The sequence below is a fragment of the Protopterus annectens genome, chromosome 2.part1 (assembly GCF_019279795.1).
Source record: "Protopterus annectens isolate FY-2018-M chromosome 2.part1, PAN1.0, whole genome shotgun sequence".
Classification (NCBI taxonomy): Eukaryota; Metazoa; Chordata; order Ceratodontiformes; family Protopteridae; genus Protopterus; species Protopterus annectens.
In genome coordinates this window covers 1,024,781,970-1,024,800,077 of record NC_056729.1, presented here as the reverse complement: position 1 = coordinate 1,024,800,077, position 18,108 = coordinate 1,024,781,970, and the positions used below count along the sequence as shown (strand labels likewise).

The 18,108-nt window shown below is 44.9% G+C and overlaps 1 protein-coding gene across 1 annotated transcript in view; it reads left to right on the top strand.

Moving 5' to 3' along the window:
- Window positions 1-18,108, top strand: part of STX18 (syntaxin 18) — a 1,377,880-nt gene that overhangs the window by 1,056,101 nt on the left and 303,671 nt on the right. The window contains exon 9 of the mRNA XM_044062606.1: window positions 1,517-1,586. Coding sequence (XP_043918541.1) covers window positions 1,517-1,586 — 70 coding nt within the window. The remainder of the gene's footprint in view (window positions 1-1,516; window positions 1,587-18,108) is intronic.

The following is an 18,108-nucleotide window of genomic DNA, read 5'->3' as shown; positions in this document are numbered from 1 at the left end:
CACCTGGTAGAGTGTTAATTAAAGCAGGCTATAGACAGCCTTCTGTAACCCCTTCTAGTTACTTGCAAGTTTTATTCATCTGTTTGACTAAATAAAGTTAAGTGGTAAAGTGGTAATGCCTGATTCAGATGAAAGAATGGCTACAAAATATATATATATATATATATATATATATATATATATTCTTTGGGCAGTTGTGTCCTGCTAAAAAACTGTAAAAATGGCAAATGTCCTGAGATTTTAGGACAAAATTATTTCCTATATTTTATGTAATAGTTGCATAAAACAGTTATTATGTATCTGTCGCACCTAAATGTTATAAGAAACAGAATAAGTAACTAAAATGATACAAGAATAAGCTTTTATTTAGGCAAAAAAGTGAAGTTATGTCCTTTGTACTGGCCGTGGGTATGTTTTGGCCTGCACAATCTGATGTTTGTACCAAAAATGTCCCACTTTGGGCATTTGAAAAGGTGGCAACCCTATACATATATATATATATATATATATATATATATATATATATATATATATATATATATAGATATAGATATAGATATATATATATATATATATATATATATATATATATATATATATGTATTGGTTTATGTTCCTTTAGTTCTGTTTTCAGTAGTAGTGTCTGCAGAGTGCATTTAATTACCTCTGTGATTCCTAAGATCAAGTATTACATCATAGCCCAAAGTTCATGCTTGCTAGCAGATGGATAATATTATCTCAAAGTAGTCTACAGTGCAGCGTTTTGTAGTGCAATAGCAATGGCTTAAGTTTTATGTTACACTCACCACTGATATTTCTGTATGCTAGTTTATTCTGATTAAGTACTCAGCTTAAAAGTAGTTTTCTGTTTTGGGTATGTAATTTTCACTTAGTATCCTGATGCTAATGTGCTAATGTTCACTTTAGTTATTTTCTGTTGCAGTCGAAAAATGTGTAGCTTTTGAGAGATGAAGACTAAGCATTAGTATATGAAGTGCTGGGCAGTGAGTAGCATTGTTGCCTCACAGTAAGAGGTTCTCTGCTCTGGGTCTCTGCCGGTGTACTATCTGTATAAAGTCTGCATATGCCCCATGTGTTCACATGGGTATTTCTCTGTGTAGTCTGGTTTTCTCCCACATCCTAAAGATATCTGATGGGTAGATTGATGGCTCTGAAGTGCTAGACAAGCAATCATGAGGACCATAAGAGGCCTAGCCGTATATACCTATACACAGACACACTTAAAAGTTCATGTCTCAAACAGGGCTTTATGTGACCATCTCTATGTAAATGTGTATCTACCCATCAATATAATATGGAAGAATGGCCTCAAAATCTGCTTATGTATCCTACTTGCTTAGTAAACTCAGCAAATGACAGTGGCTGTTCATGGGGCCTTTATAGGAGTCAGATGTGATTTGACAGCACTGGCTGGATGGATATGAAGTGTTAGATAATAAATAAAAGGTACTGTGCTACACAGAAAGTTCTTCAACTCTTATTCTTTACTTTTTAGGCAAATTGAGGGCAAAGTAGTTGAAATATCAAGACTTCAGGAAATATTTGCAGAAAAAGTGCTACAGCAGGTAAGATCTTTTATATAGGTGCTTGTTGTTAAAGATTTTTTAATAAGACTACATTATCAATCCATTATAGGAATATAATGTCAAAGGAGTTTTGGAAAGTTTAATAGTAGAATTTTACCCTAGTTCTATAAATGATGCTCTAGTTGTACAGATTGCCTTAGTTTAGAAAGCATTTTGACAGAAGATGTTGATAGGAAGAGACAACCGAATGTTTAGATATGTAGTTTGCCTATATTATCAGTGACTGTTTTCCTGATGACACTTTGGTGGTGGCAGCATTAATGCAAAGTGCTTCAAGTCCACTTTATTAAGTTTAGTTTTGTAACCTACATCCAAGTATACCCCAAGTGTACCTGAATTCCTGTTGATACAGAATAACAGTACATTAAATTTCAGTCTACATCATTATTCTGTTTTGGTATGCATTTAGGAAGGAATTTTATTTTTATGAGGCTAATTTGGTCATACTGTTTCAAAAATGTTAGTTTGCTTTTACAAATGGGTATAAAGAAAAATGCATTACTTTATACCTTGACAGATTTTGCTCTTTCAGACATTTTCTGAAGTTAAGTAACCTTATTTTTAGAAGGTTATCTTACAGTAATCATTACTTAGTATGTTAGCAAGTACTAAATCACATTGGCGTAATTCCATTAATGGTCATATTTCCAGTCCTACCTTTGGTGTGAATGTTAGTACACATGGCTTTCAGCTTTTAAGAAGGCAGTCCCTTTCTGTCTGTGTTGTTTTCCTCAGTTTGCCACAAATCCAAGGTCTGTGTCACTTTCTTCAGAGTAGTCTTTTTGTCCTCCAGATAATCGTTTTCTTCATATGGTCATTCTGTTATACCTGGAGTCTAGAAACGTGCCAGCCACCTGTAGATGAAGAAGGGCCAAAGTTATGACTCGCCTTAAATCTCTCAAGTTGATATCTGTGGAGGAGAACTAACACAAGAGACCAATCAGTGGGTCTCTGTTATGATCCTAGGCTGGTGTTGAACTTACCTGACCTCTGACACCCTTACCTTCTCATGTATCTGTTCCACTCTCTCTTACTAAGTCTACCCTTATGGTAGCCTCTGTCCCATCAAGGATGTCAAGTTTCCATTCAACAAGTAAAGGTCATGCTAACACTCACTGTCAAGTCTGTGAGAGGAATGCAGGAGGTGCATTCCTAGCAGCCACCTTGGAAATGCATCCCATGATGTGTACACTGCCCTTTTTTTTGTTAAATCATCAAGAGCACACCCCTTTCCAGCCTGTTTGGGGAAGGCTGAGGAAGTTTTGTACCCACCCCCACCCACACACACATGAATTGAGCAGGAATCACTAACTAGGGTAGAAAGACTCACATGAGTTATGCTGTTTAATTTGTGTCCATGTGTTTAGCCCAGATGTTAGACATATGTCAGTTGTCGGACATCTTGTGGGATATGTAGATCTGGTTGTAGAAGTGCACTGTGAGAGAACACAGATGGACAGCAGTTTTAGATCCTGTGTGAAAAGTCTGTGTCCTTTACAAGATGGCCTCCTTGCCCAATTCTGATGTTCTGTTATCATATACTCAGTGTTTTGCATGCTAGGATGTCAAGTAAAATCAGCCCCCCCCCAAGTTAAAGGTAACTGTTTCCCTTCTTAATGCCATGGAAAGGAGACTGATAATCCACTGGTATCTATCTCTGAGGTACATGAGGAAATCAAGAATTTGTCTCCCTGTAGCTCCCCACTGGATGACCCTTGCATTTCAGAGTGGTGAATGCTACTATGAACTGCTCTGCAGCTCCTTTACCTTCTTCCCCACAGATGTACCTTGCTCAGTATCTATGTAAAGAGGATGAAACTAAGATCATTTCCATGAAGACTGCCCTTTCTGTGCAACCTGGAGACATCCAGATTCTGCTTCTTCAGCTCATTAGACAGTCACTGTCCCATACAAGCTCCTGACAAAGTGGAGTGACATTTGGACCAAACATCTTGGGGTAGACTGCTTTGTGACCTTTTTGATCTAGCATAGTTCCAGAGACCACAGTACCTTTTCCCTCACAGCCTGATAGTGTGTAAGGCTGTGTACAGGGCTGGTAAGAGGTTGATGATGTCCTTCTATTGCAGTGTTGCAGTATTCTTCATGTGGGTTTACCCTTCTTCCTCTCCAGTTATATCTGGCCAGGTTTCCAAAGATTTTTGGTCCCTCTGGGTGCATCGGACGTCTGACGTGGCTGGAACGTGAGCCATAAAAGTCACGTCTGGACGCACCAGCCCTCAGAACTTTTCAGCTGCCAGTCGTGCACCAAGTGCTCCTGCTTCTCACGGACGTCGGATAAAAAAAAGGCTCCATTAAGTACCCCGTTGGGAATTCTTTCTGTCCTACTTGTTGTGTTTTTGTAGACTGTTAATGTCATCCGGTAAGGGCAAGTGCGGTCGGCAGATTCCCCACAAAGACATGCATGACCAGTGTCTCTTTTGTCTAGGCAAGGAATATGACCACGAGAATTGCGCCATTTGCCATTCATTTGTCCCGAAGACCTTACACCGCCTTTTACAAGCCCTAAACCTCTACTTAGAAAATCAATGCTTGAAACAGTTAGGGCTAGGTATTGAGGCTGCACCCGATGCCCCGTCTGAACTGCCTAGGAAGAAGGCAAAGTCCTCATGGCCTACTTCTTCCGCTGGGCCACTGTCTGCCTTACATCAGTCTGTAGCTGACATTAGCTTGACTGAGGACCTGGCATCCGCCAATACAGATACAGCGGGTACCTCTAAGGAAGCCGCAAAATCTCGAGCGGATGACATGTCCACAGAGGATTTACCGGTGCCTTCTGTAGACGCTGGGGGGGGAGACCAGCTTTTGGTAGGAGTTCACCAGACGCCGCCTCTGCTGTACCTATCAGTGACCCTAGGTCTATTCCAAACCAGATTCCGGCTAGGCCTTTGAAGAAAAAATAGAAGACTAGACACCTTACCCCTATTTCTGAAAGCATGCCAGATTGGCAGGCCTTTCAGCCAGAGCTTATTCAATGCCTTTATGGCCCTTAGGCCTTCAGCAGAATCCTTTGCCACTGCTCCTCCCTCTTTAGTCCCAGACATCCTACCCAGGAAAGGAGGGTAGAGCAGCTTGAGGAGGAGGGATTGTCTGACTCCTCTGAGGATTCTCTTCCCTACTCCTCCCAGATCTCATCCCCCTTGGGATATGGTTCTCCTGAGGAGGGCTCTGTTGAACCCGACACCCCTGTAGAGGATCTTATTTTTGGGGAAACTATTAATAAAATGAACGACCACTTTAAGTGGCAATCCTCGGACATGTCTGATGTTCAGAAAAGGTTTTATGACCTTATCCAAATGGACACTTCCAGTTCTTCTGCTATTCCTCCCATCCAACCTGCTTTTCTGGATGCTTTTGCCTCAACCTCCACTAGCCCAGACTCCCAACCTCTGTCTCCCCAGAGAGCAGACAGGTTGTATAAGAAATTTCTTCTTAAATGCCCCCCTGCTGACCCAGCTACTATTTCCATCTCTACGGACAGGGCCTCCAAATTGCTACCTACCACCACTATCCTTCCAGCTGATAAAGACAGCAAGACCATGGAGAGGTTGGGAAAGAAAATATATACTTCGGCCACCATCTCATTTAGAGCCACAAACTGCCAAACACATATGACCAAATACTCTAGATGTCTTGGACAAAGCCTCTAAGGAGTTAGAAGACATCCCTGACTGTGCTGCCAAAGCCTCCCTGTCTTCCCTTATGGCTGTCATCTCTCAAGTAAACAGGCACTCTCTGGGGTGTAGCTATGATGCAGCTAAAGCTTCCGCGAGGTCAGCTGCATCAGCTTCAGTGTTAAGGCGATACTCATGGCTACGACTGCAGCCTCTCCTAGAGGATTTCAGAGCCAAACTCCTTAGACGCACCTTTGGACCACTCAGCACTTTTTGGTGAAAAAGTGGCTAACCTTTTCAAATCCTTACAACAAAAAGATAAAGAATTACAGGCTTGAAACATATCCTGGTCTTGCCTGTTCCAGAGGAACTACCCATCCAAGGCCCAGTTTATTCAGGAAATCCTCCAGGCCTGCTGCCCCTGGTATAGAAGACCCCCCTAGAAGACGGCTTCCTCTGTCTAGGCCATTTCAGTCTTCAAGCCAGAGGCCACCCTTTCCTGATAGGGCAGGTAGTGTCTGCCTGCCTGCCTGCCAAAATTTCCCATATCACTTTCAGTTCTGTGCCTTGCCCTTTGGGCTTTCTACTGCACCCAGGATATTCACAAAATGCATCGTTCCCGTCATCACTTACTGCAGGGAAAAGGGAATTCAGATATTCCCTTACTTAGATGACCTCTTAGCCCAGGCAAAAGACAGGGAAACTGTTCTAAGCCATTCCCAGAACCTTCTGGTTATCCTCCAGTCTCTAGGGTTCTTGATCAATTTCCCAAAGTCCCATCTCAACCCTACACAGGATATTGTCTTCCTAGGTTGCAGTATCAAAACAGACCTCATGAAGGCCTTTCTCCCAACAGAAAAGGTGTTATCCCTTCAGAGCCACCTAATTTCTGCTATACAGTCAACAGGACTGACTGCAAGGCAGTTTCTCAGACTTCTAGGCTACATGGCAGCTATCATCCCATGCTGCCCCTAGCAAGGATGCGCATGAGGAACATTAATGGTACCTCTGGTCAGTATGGACCCAGCACTCCTACCCACTGGCGTTAAGGATCCCATTGCTCCCCTGCCTTCATCAGAAGCTGAGGTGGTGGGTAGCCCAAGTAGTCCAAAACCCATTTCTGCCTCTACAACCACCCTCGCAATCCCAAACCATGTACACAGATGCTTCAAACCTGGGCTGGGGAGCGACGCTGGGGCAAGTAAGGTACAAGGCTTGTGGACAAACACACTCAGACAAGACCACATAAACACAAGAGAAATGAGGGCTATCTGTCTGGCTCTACAGGCCTTCCCAGCCATACCTAGAGCAGGGCCCTCTAAAGATATTCACAGACAACACCACAGACCTCTGGTATCTCAACAAACATGGAGAGACCAAATCCTACCTTCTGTATAGACTAGCTCTGCAGGTGTGGGAACTGGCTACTACACAGGGAATCACCCTGCAGGCAGCCTACATCCCATCCCTGCACAACAACCAGGCAGATTACCTAAGCAGAACCACTGCAAGCAACCAAGAATGGATGCTGCAAAAAGATGTCTTTCTGACTATGGTCCACAAGTGGGGTATTCCAGAGATGGACCTGTTCACCTCCTCCATAAACAGGCAACTTCCTGGCTTCTGCACCAGGACACCAGACCCTAAGGTATTAACAATGGATGCTCTCTCCGTGAGCTGGAAGGGGAAATTCCTGTATGCATTTCCCCCCTTCCCACTGATACAAAGAGTCCTGCTGAAAATTCAGCAGGACTCGCCCAAAATCTTGTTGGTGACCCCCTACTGGCCAAGACAGCACTGGTTCCCTTTTCTTCACCTGCCCAAGGGCAGTCACCATAAGTTACCCTCCTTCAGTGAACCTGATCACACAGAACAAGGGTACTCAGATACACCCACAGTGGAAATCCTTGCACCTTACACTGTGGCTGATAGGATTCTGATCCCATTCAGACACCTATACAACAAGGATGTGCTCACTGTCCTGCAGGAGTCCAGGAAACCTAACACAAGGAAATCCTGTCTCTCTAAATGGAAAAGATTTTCCATTTGGTGTCAAAAGAAAGTTGGACCCGCTGGAAAATGATATTCCCTCTAATCCTATCTTACCTGTGTGAACTTATGCAGACAGGGCTGTCATACTCATCTGTGAAAGCGCATTTGACTGCTATCTCTGCCTGCCTTCCTCTGGAGCCTCCCCTGGCATCCAGACCCCTCGGCAAACTGTTCCTAAAAGGGGTACTGCATTTGAGACCTCCCAGGAAACCCTCCCCTCCCCCCGGGACCTTAACTACGTATTAGAAAAGCTCACACTAGCCCCCTTTGAGCCACCAGACAAAGCTCCCATAAAATTTTGCACATAGAAAACTGTTTTACTGGTAGCCCTGACCTCAGTCAGAAGGGTCTCAGAATTGCAAGCTCTGATGGCTACACCACCTTTTGTAATCTTCCACCTGGCCAGGGTGACTTTCAGGACTTAACCCGTCATTCACTCCCAAAGTTGTGAATGACCTATCCTTGAACCAGGCCATACACTTGCCTACCTTCTTCCCTAATCCACAGGGGGATAGTGAGAGAGTACTTCATTCCCCAGACGTCCACTGACCACTAAGATTTTACCTTCATAAAATCAAGCCCTTTAGGAAATCTGACCAACTGTTTGTCTCCTTCCACCCTAGAGCCCTGGGGAAAGCTGTGAGCAAACAGACCATCTCGGCCTGGATTTCCAAGATCATTTCCTTCTGCTACCTACACCATGGAAAGTCCTTAAAGGGCAATGTCAAAGCCCACTCCACCAGAGCAGTGGCCTCTTCTGGAGCATTTTTCAAGGGGCTAGACACCAGTGCCATTCTTGAGGCAACCACTTGGTCCTCGGTGCACACCTTTACCAAACACTACAAATTAGACCATATCTCTAGGGCTAGGGCAGGGTTTGCCAGGGCTATCTTACATAGATTCCTGGAAACTTCATCCAGGCCACCACCCAGTCCTCAGTTAGCTTTGGTACTCACCCACATGTAGAATACTACAACATTGGAATAGAAGGGCATAGAAAAGTTGTGTAAAAGCTTACCATAACCGTATATGTCCTTCTCTTCCATGTTGCAGTATTCTTTCCTTCCCACCTTCCCCTCTTGTCAGACTGCACTTGCCCTCCTGGGTGACAATGGACAGGCTATACCCTTACAGGACTGGCTCCGACTGCAGCCTCTTTTAGGATCTGACGTCACTTTTATGGCCCACATTCCAACAGCCAGGTCAGACTTACCACGCACCCAGAGGGGCTGAAAATTTTTGGAAACCTGGTTGGATAGAACTGGAGAGGAAGAAGGGTAAACCCACATGTAGAATACTGCAACATGGAAGAGAAGGACATCCATGGTTATGGTAAGATTTTACACAACTTTCCTTTCTCTGCCATACTGGGACTTGGATCACTGTGCTTTTTGTCACATCTTTTCAGGTTCCAGTCCTCCATAATGAATCTGACACTGCAGAGGCTAGCAGACCTTTCTGAGTCTGGAATCAAAGAGGTTCTGATAAAGACCCTTATTACAGCTTCTACAGTGGTCCAGTGAAACTTTGTGCTTCTAGATCAGCAAGTTCAGGAATATATCTTTGTCAGATCACATGGTTTAGGCATTGTCTTTTGTTTTTCTTTGCTTAAAGATGAGCTTAGTCCAACTATTAAGGGTGTTCTTCAAGAGAGATTTGCTCTTTGAGTAGGCCTTTCAAGACTCTGGTCAAGGACCTTCAAAAGAGGAAGCAGTGACCATAGAATAAGAGAACTGTGATGCTCCTCTTTTTTTGCCTCTTCTTCTAGGCCTCTGAGTCCCCTAAGTGAGGTGTACTCCTTAGTATCTTAAGGTATTGCCTCGTTTAGCTGTGAAGACCAAGTCTCCAAGAAGGAAGACTGGGCTCAGCCATCACATTCCTGGCAGTCACCTGGAAGGGATCAGGATTTATTGCAGGGCTTTTGGAGCAGTCTGTGACTATGTTCTACAAAGGGGCTTTAGAGATAGTTCCTGCTTCAGAGCAAAACAAAGGGTTTTACTCTTGCATGTTTCTGATTCAGTGGAGATAGAAGCCTTCTAGCTCATACTAGACTAAATTTCTACAGGCACAATCTAACATATCACATTCTAGACCAGTGATGGCAAACCTATGACACATGCGTCAAAGGTGATACGCCACAACCTTTTGGGTGACACACCAGCGTTCACCAGCACCCAAGTTACCAAGGACACTGCTATTGCATTACTTGCTGGTGTGAAGTGCATTGAATTATTTTATGCCAGAAGCCAATTCTCCAACACTGCTGCAGAGGTAAGGAAGTTATTAACTTCAGAGTCTATTTTGGTATACTGTCTCGATGGAGTCTGCAAAGGGCAGTGCTGACATTGTTTTCTCTTTGTGGTACATTTCTGCAAAGGACAAGTAGTCTGCATTTGTAAGTGTGTTCTGTTTTGCATTTCTCTCAACTGTCCCTCTAAATCCCTCCTAAAGCTGGTGACTTTTTCCACTTAATAATGACAAAAACTAGATTTGTAGACTTATTTTACTTCAGAGAATATATAATGTTAAGTTGTCTCTCTCGCCTTCATTCTTGCTGGTTGGGTTCGGAGCCGATCTTCGGCTCCGACTCGGCCATTTTCTAAAGCTCGAGAGCTGCTTACTGGCTCGAGGCCTCCCTATATCCCACAATGCCTGGTGCTAGATCCCCAGATCTCATTTGCCGCTTCAGCTACGAGGTTGCGCTTTACTGGCTCAGGTCGTATTCTTCTTTTAGCAGTTAAATTTTTAGTGTATTTTTCAAGCCTTTCTTTTGTTTAAGTAGAGTACTACTGTTAGTCTTAGTATCACTGTGTTTCTGCTCTTTAGGAACTCGTTTTACTTAGAGAGTTTCTCCCCTCCCCCTCCCCATCTCTCTAAGTAGGCCGTTTAAATTAGAGGCTATCCCCTTCCCTTTTTAATCCTTTTTCCAGTAGGAAGTAGTGTTTAGCCTTTATAGTTTAAGACAAAATTCTCTTAGTTTTGTTAATTTTTTGTGTGAAGGTGTGGGACTAGTGTGTGTGTGTGTGTGTGTGACTGTGTGTGTTTCCTTGCACTAGTCTAACATTCCTCTATTGGTATCCCTTTTTCTTTACCATGTCAAAGGATACCAAGGTGTCAGGGTTCAAGAAGTGTGACTCGTGCTGTCAGAAAATGTCTCTGACAGACGGTCACACTTCTTGTGTTTATTGTTTGGGTGCCCTACACCTGCAGGACTCTTGCTCGGTATGTCATGCCTTTAGTCCGAGAGTCCTGCAGGAGCGTAGGAACAAATTGATTCTCAGGGGGTTACTAAAGCCTGAGGGGTCTCCGGCGAAGTCTCAGCCAGCCAAAACCCCTAAACCCACCAAGCCATCGGCTCCCAGTACGGAGCCGTTGCCAGGTGGAGCTTCTACTTCCATTTCGGTTCCGGCCGGAACCGAAGTATCAAAATCTCACTCGGCTCCGACCTTGGTTTCGGAGCCGTCAGGGAGCCGTAAGCGATCTAGGTCGCCATCCTTAGTCGATTCTCTCGGCTCTGGGGTCGCCTTTGCTACAGTCTGAACGGACCATCGGTCCCACTCTTCTCGGTCCTCGAGGCTATCCGATCATGACTTGGAGAGAGTGGTTAGTAGACTCCTCAAATTGCAGGCCCTGGCTAAAATGTTAACTAGCCCTCCTCATCAGGCTGTGGCTGTTCCTGTTTCTGAAGTAGTTCCTCGTCCGACTCCTCCTGTCAGTTCGGAGCCGGAGCTTGTTGGGGCTCGGATCTTGGAAACTGCACCGATGCTTCCCCTTTCGGCTCCGTCATCTGCTCCGATTTCTTCAATGCTTCTGTCCTTGGAGGGATCTGGGCGCCAGGACTTCCTCGTCGGCTCTGAGGGGGCGAGTTCTCCCTCTCGGAGCCTCGGCACAGGTAAGCTCGGCTCCTGCATCAGTCTCGGAGCCGTCCCTTTTGGTGCCGGAGAGGATTCCTGTCTCTTCGGAGCGGGGTCCCTCTTCTCTGCCGGACAGGGGCGCCTTCGAGGTCATGAGGATTGTGCTGACTTCTGAGTCTGCACCTCGATCAGCCCCTTCAGCTCCTTCCCGCAGGGTGCCTGCTTCGGTCTCTGCCCCTCCTCCAGACCCCAAGCGAGGGAATCAAATGCTCCAGGTCACCCCACTGGGTGTATCTTCCTCTTCCGAGGCCTCCCCTGAGATTGCAGAGGAGCCCCCTCGAAAGAGGAAATGTAAGAGGAAACATGTTGACTCCCCCGAGTCTGTCACGTCAGATACTGACTTGGAGGATTTGGAAGGGTCCCCAAGATCCCCCTCCGAGGATGTCTCTTTCTCAGACATCCTTGAGATCCTTAAGCAGAGGGGGAACTGGACTGCCCTTAAACCTTCTGAGGACGAGTCGGTATACTTGGATGCGTTTGGTTCCTGACCCTCCACTTCCTGGGTGTCTCCACCTTTCGATCCATTGATGGAAGTAGTGGCTCAGAAGGCATGGTCAGCTCCGGACACACTGGAACCAACCCCCCGCAGGCCCACTAAGTTTATTACGGCCCCTCAAAATATAACAGTTTTTGGCAAAGGGTGTCCCCATTGATGCCATGGTGGTAGCAGCTGCCATGAAAAAGGAGTTGGCTGACACTTCTGTACCTGTCCATCCCCCTAATAAAGAGTCTAGGACGATGGACAGATACGGGAAGCGGATGTTTTCCTCAGCGACCTTCTCCATGCGGTCGCTGAATTACTTGTGCCACTTCACCCGTCTTCAGAGGGATCTCCTCAAGGAGCTAGGAGATACCCTGCAAGATCCATCAGCTGCGGGGGCTCAAGACAAGATTAACTCCCAGCTGGCGACTCTTAATTCAATCTTCCATGCGGCTCATTTCGTATGCGGCTGATGGGGCAAGTAGGGCCGCATGCACAGGCGTGGCTTTGAGAAGACATGCCTGGATGCGGTTATGTAACTTCGCTGATCCCTTTAAGGCATCTTTCACCAACACCCGTTTTGATGGTTCTGCTCTGTTTGGACCTCAGGTGAAAGATACCCTTACCAGATGTGGGCAGGAAGGCAAGACTCTCTCTGCCGTGGGAGTCCATTTTCCACTCCCTCTAGACCATACCCTAAAGGTCAGAAGAGTGGAAAGATGTGGTTCCGGAAACCCCAGGGAGCCGTGCCTGACACACGTGGCGAGTTTCCCTCCAGAGGCAGAGGAGGGAACAACAATAGACGCCGCCTGCAGGGCAGAGGGGGTCCGCAGAATCAGGGCAACAGCAAATTCTTCTCTGACAAGCCCTTCCAGCACCCCTGAGGGGCTGCCCGGCTGTCCTTCGGAGACACTCGGGGGAAGGTTGTCTCTGTACCCAGAAGCATGGCGTCTCATCACTTGAGACAGATGGGTACAGTCTATCATATCCGGAGGTTACAATATCCCCTTTGTCCACACCCCCTTACAATCAAACAACCCCATCCCAGATGTTCCACCCAGTCTAAGGGAACAGGCAGTACAAGAAATTTCAAAACTGCTAAAAAAACGGGCCATCCAACAAGTCCCAGCAGACCAGCAAGGATCCGGAATTTACTCAAAGTTCTTTGTGGTACCAAAAAAGACAGGGGACTGGAGACCCATTTTGGATCTCAGCAGACTAAACAAGTCTGTTCAAAGAACGAAGTTCCGGATGGTCACGCTTCATTCCATTCTACCCTTTTTGGGTCTGGACAATTGGATGTGTTCCATAGATCTTCAGTATGCGTACTACCACATCAAAATGGACAGGCATTCTAGAAGGTTTCTCCGCTTCCGGCTGGGAGCCAGTCATTACTAGTTCAGAGCCCTGCCCTGTTCACCAAATGCATGGCAGTGGTTACCACTCACCTGAGACGGCAAGGATTCCAGGTGTTTCCATATCTAGACGACTGGCTCCTTACTGCTACCACCAGGCATCAATTGCCGAGAGCCAGGGATTATACCATCCAAACATGCTCCAACCTAGGTATCTCAATAAATTTCAAAAAGTCTGCATTGTCGCCATGTCAATCTTTAACCTTTATAGGCGCAAGATTAAATACAAAAGATCTGTCTGTAAGACTTCCAATAGACAGAGTGGCAGACATTCGCCGACACGTACAGGTATTATTAGGATGCAGAAAGATTCAAGACAGATTCGTCCTAAAAACCTTGGGCCTCATGGCAGCAGCGATCATATTAGTTCTCCTGGCTCGCTTTCACATGAGGATTCTCCAGTGGATGCTTTTCACCCAATGGTCCTTTCAACAACTCCCTTTGTCTCATAAGATATTAATCACACAATCGTGCAAAGACCACTTGGCTTGGTGGATGGTCTCCTCATCAGTACCCCAGGGCAGACCATTTGTCCTTCCTCCTCCAGTTGCCACGGTGACCACAGATGCCTCCCTGATCGGGTGGGGGGGGCATTTTCAGGGCACCTGGCAACCCCATGAGTACCACTTGCACATAAATGTCTTAGAGATGAGGGTGGTGCTTTTAGCGTTGCCCACTGGGACCATTGCAATTCAGACAGACAATATGTCTGTAGTATGGTACATCAACAAGCAGGGTGGAACCAAGTCATATCCCTTATGTCGAGAAGCACTCAGACTATGGCAGTGGGCGATCTCCTCTCAACGGTTTCTGACAGCAACGCACATCCCTGGGAAGTCCAACGTCATAGCGGACAGGCTAAGCAGAGCTGTTCTCATGCCTCATGAGTGGTCTCTCAATCGGACAGTAGCGGACAAAATCTTCCGCAAATGGGGTCAGCCTTGCTGCGACCTTTTCACAACCCCTCTCAACAGCAAGTGCGGCAATTTCTTCACTCTCTTCCCGGACACTCCCCCAGAGATGCTCTAGTTCATGATTGGCCCCACGGACTTCTGTATGCATTCCCACCCTTTCCCCTAATTCCCAAACTAATTCAGAAAGCTACTGTGCTGGGTTGCAGAATGATCCTCATTGCCCCCTACTGGCCTCGACAAATCTGGTTCCTGTTCCTGCATCATCACCTTCTAGAGCAGCCTTGGAATCTGGACCCAGTTCCGGACCTCCTGATCCATCAGTCGGGCAAGCTGCATCAGTCTCTTCAGTCTCTCAACCTCACTGCTTGGTTGCTCCACTTCCAACCTTAGCCAGGCTTCCCAGTATTTCCAGTTCAGTGCGTGAGATTATCCTTTCTTCGCACAAACCTACAACCAGGAAGACTTATGCTAGTAAGTGGAAACGTTTTTCTTTCTGGGCAGAGGCTAGAAATATAGATCCTTTTACGGCCCCTGTCCATAACGTTCTAGACTTTTTAGCAGAACTTTTTCAAGCGGGCTCTTCTGCCACCATTAGGGTTCAATTAGTGGCAATCTCTAATTTCCATACGGACCTGTCAGAAACCAGCATCATGTCCCATAAGCTTTGCAAAGTCTTTCTTAAAGGAACAATCTTGCTCAGGCCTCCAGTGAGAGATCCCCCACCTCCGTGGGACTTGAATTTGATCCTAGCTTCCTTGATACTGCCTCCTTTTGAACCGGCAGCTTCCTGTTCCTTGAAATTGCTGTCTTGGAAAACCCTCTTTTTGGTGGGCATTACTTCAGCGAGGAGAGTTTCTGAACTTCAAGCCCTATGTGTTCGTCCTCCTTACCTAATTTTCCATAAGGATAGGGTTTCACTCAGGACTAATCCTTCATTCCTTCCTAAGATCCCCTCCGAAAATAATTTGAATCAGTCCATTGATCTGCCAGTTTTTTTCCCAAATTATTCCAACGAGGCTGAACACAAATTACACCAGTTGGATGTTCATAGGCAATTACGTTTCTATTTGCATAGGACTGAGCAAATAAGGAAATCAGACCAACTCTTCCTGTCCTATGCGGAAGGTAAGCAGGGTCGACCAGTGTCTAAAGTAACCTTATCCAGGTGGTTGTCCTCTATTATTACCCTTGTTTATCAGTTGAGAAATAAAGAACTCCCTGCTAAACCTACTAGGGCTTTAGCTACGTCAGTAGCCTTTCAAGCAAGACTACCAATGGAAGCCATTTGTGCAGCGGCCACATGGGCCACCCCTCATACCTTCATTTCACATTATAAATTGGATGTGGCCTCCAGGAGTAGAGCTGATTTTGGTTCCACTGTGCTTAAGAGTCTGTTCCGATGAGCCACCCAGGACTGAGGTGCTAGGGACGCTGTCCCAACCAGCAAGAATGAAGGGGAGAGAGACAACTTAACATTAAGAAATTATGTACCTACCATAACGTTCCATGTTAGTTGTCTTCTTCTCGCCTTCTTTCTTGCGTCCCACCCTCCATCCCCCTAGCCTAGATGGACCGAGAAAAGTTCTACTATGAGTCTTGTCACTGGCTGAGCCTTAACAGTTTTATGTCCTCTACCTTTTCTTTAGCTCTATAGCTGAAGTCTTGCTATTGGGACGGTTGTCCTCTTGTATTGTGATGGTGTTAGGTCTTCCAAACGAGATCTGGGGATCTAGCGCCAGGCATTGTGGGATATAGGGAGGCCTTGAGCCAGTAAGTAGTTCTCGAGCTTTAGAAAATGGCCGAGTCGGAGCCGAAGATCGGCTCCAAACCCAACCAGCAAGAAAGAAGGCGAGAAGAAGACAACTAACATGGAACGTTATGGTAGGTACATAACTTCTTATTAATTTACATTCACTTTTTCTGTCACTGTCTCAAATTAATAGCACTAGAAGTTTAAAACTGTGTCCATGTCTTTTATTTTTTGATTTGTCCCTGATTCTGTTGAGATTTATCCCTGATGTAGTGAGACCTATGCTGTTCTGTTTTATTTTATTTATTTTAATTTTTTAATTTATTTTTGTTTTTATTTTTTTGGGTGGGGGGGGGCCCACCAGCAGAGTCAAGTGCATTTTCCGAATTTTTGACATGCCAAACCTAAAAGGTTCGGCATCAGTATTCTAGACAATGACTTTCCAGAAGGTGTAGCTCCTGCTGCTACACATTGTATGGATGGTGTCAGAAGGTGCAATAGATGGCTTTTAACACATATGTGCTTAGGATTTGCACAAAAGAAAAGATTGTTTGAGTTTGCAACAAGTGGTTGTCATTTTCATTAGAGTATGTTGTCTTCCTTTTTAATGTCTCCAAATCTTTTAGGTTTCTAATGCCATGTTGGGAATGGACCCCATTCCTAAGGCAAAGTATGATTAAAGTTCATGAAATTAGTATAGATTCACTCTTTGATGTCAGCCAGAATTGCTCTTCTAAGCACCTGCAACGTGCCCAGTAATGACTCCTCCTGCAATTCATATGGAGTTACATGTATTGGTAGCATATGTAAATATGATTGTAGACTTTTTTATAAGACCTGTTGCTCCTACTACTATTGGAACTGTCTGGGTATCTTTCTTCCACATTGCTCTCATTTCTGCTTGCAAATCCTGATATTTTATGACTGTCTCTCTGTGCGCTGGACACTGTAGTCACTGGGTGTGGCGATTTCAGTGATCAGTGCTACTTTTGTCTTCTTTTCTTGGACCACTACATCTGGTTTTCTAGCATTTATCTTTTGAACTGTTGATAATGGATGATCCCATGTGATGTAGACTTCATCATTTTCTATGATGCTTTGTGGTTCGTGTTTCCAGTGTTTTTCAACAACTTCAATACCATAATGTTTGCACAATCCCAGTACAGCAGTCTCGCCACATTATTATGCCTTTTAGTATGCAGTCCTCCTGCCATTAGTATGTCACAACCAGCAACGAGGTGTGCAACTGTTCCCAATTCTGTTGTGCAAAACCTCCATTTGTCTGTTTCTCCCACATGTTCAATGGACTTTGCAAACCAGCGTGTACATAGCCCACTATCTTGTGCCGCCAGTATTAACTTTTCATCTCTTGGTTTGAATTTGCTTCTCCTTAACCATTCCTGTGTTCATTCCTGATCAACATGAGGTTCTTCCAGAAGTTTTCTATACTTGCAACTATATGCATTTTCCACATTTCTTGCCTTCTCATATGGTCCTTCACCTTATATTCTTTCTTTTGTTTTTTGGCGCATTCAGTTGCTGCCTGATTTTTATCTACTTCTGCTTTGATTTCCATTCCTGCTTGATGCCGATATGCTTCTGCTAGACTAAGCAGAGAAGTCATCTTAGATTTATTCTCCTCATGTTTCAAAACTTTCACTATGTTTGGGTCTTGTGAGGTCAGCAGATGTATGGAGTCCCACAATTGCAGATCCATACATATAATCAATTTCTAGGAGGCATGTCCCTCCTTCAGATCGGGGAATATATAATCTTGGTATGCACTGATTTTTATCAATCATTTGATGAGCATGAAGCATCCTTCTTGTTTTCCTATCTAATCTATCCAGCACATTTTGGGGCCAGTCAGTCACTCCAAAACTGTAAGTTAGGACAGGAAGAGCAATTTGGTTTATAAGTTGGATTTTGTTCCTAGATGTCACTGCTGTTTTCAGGATTAATTAAGTCTTCTGAAATATTCCTTACTAAGTTTTATTCACATTTTTTCGTATTTTATTGTTGATCCTTCATCAGTTACTAAATATTTATACACCCCCTATTGCTCAAGTTCTTTTATGTCACACACTTTTCCCAAACTGACGTTTTCTTGGTACTGCAGTTTTCCTGCTTTAAAGGTTGCTTTTGCACATTTATCAAGACCAAATGGCATTCTTATATCATCTGAAAAAGTTTTGACAACTTGCAGTTGTACTTTCAGTTCCTTATCTGATGAGCTATACAGTTTCAAATCATCGACAAAGAGAAGATGAGAAGTTGTTGTATTCTAGGAGCCAAATTATAGCCATGGCCTAAGCTGTTAAGAAGACAGCTTCACAGGTTAAG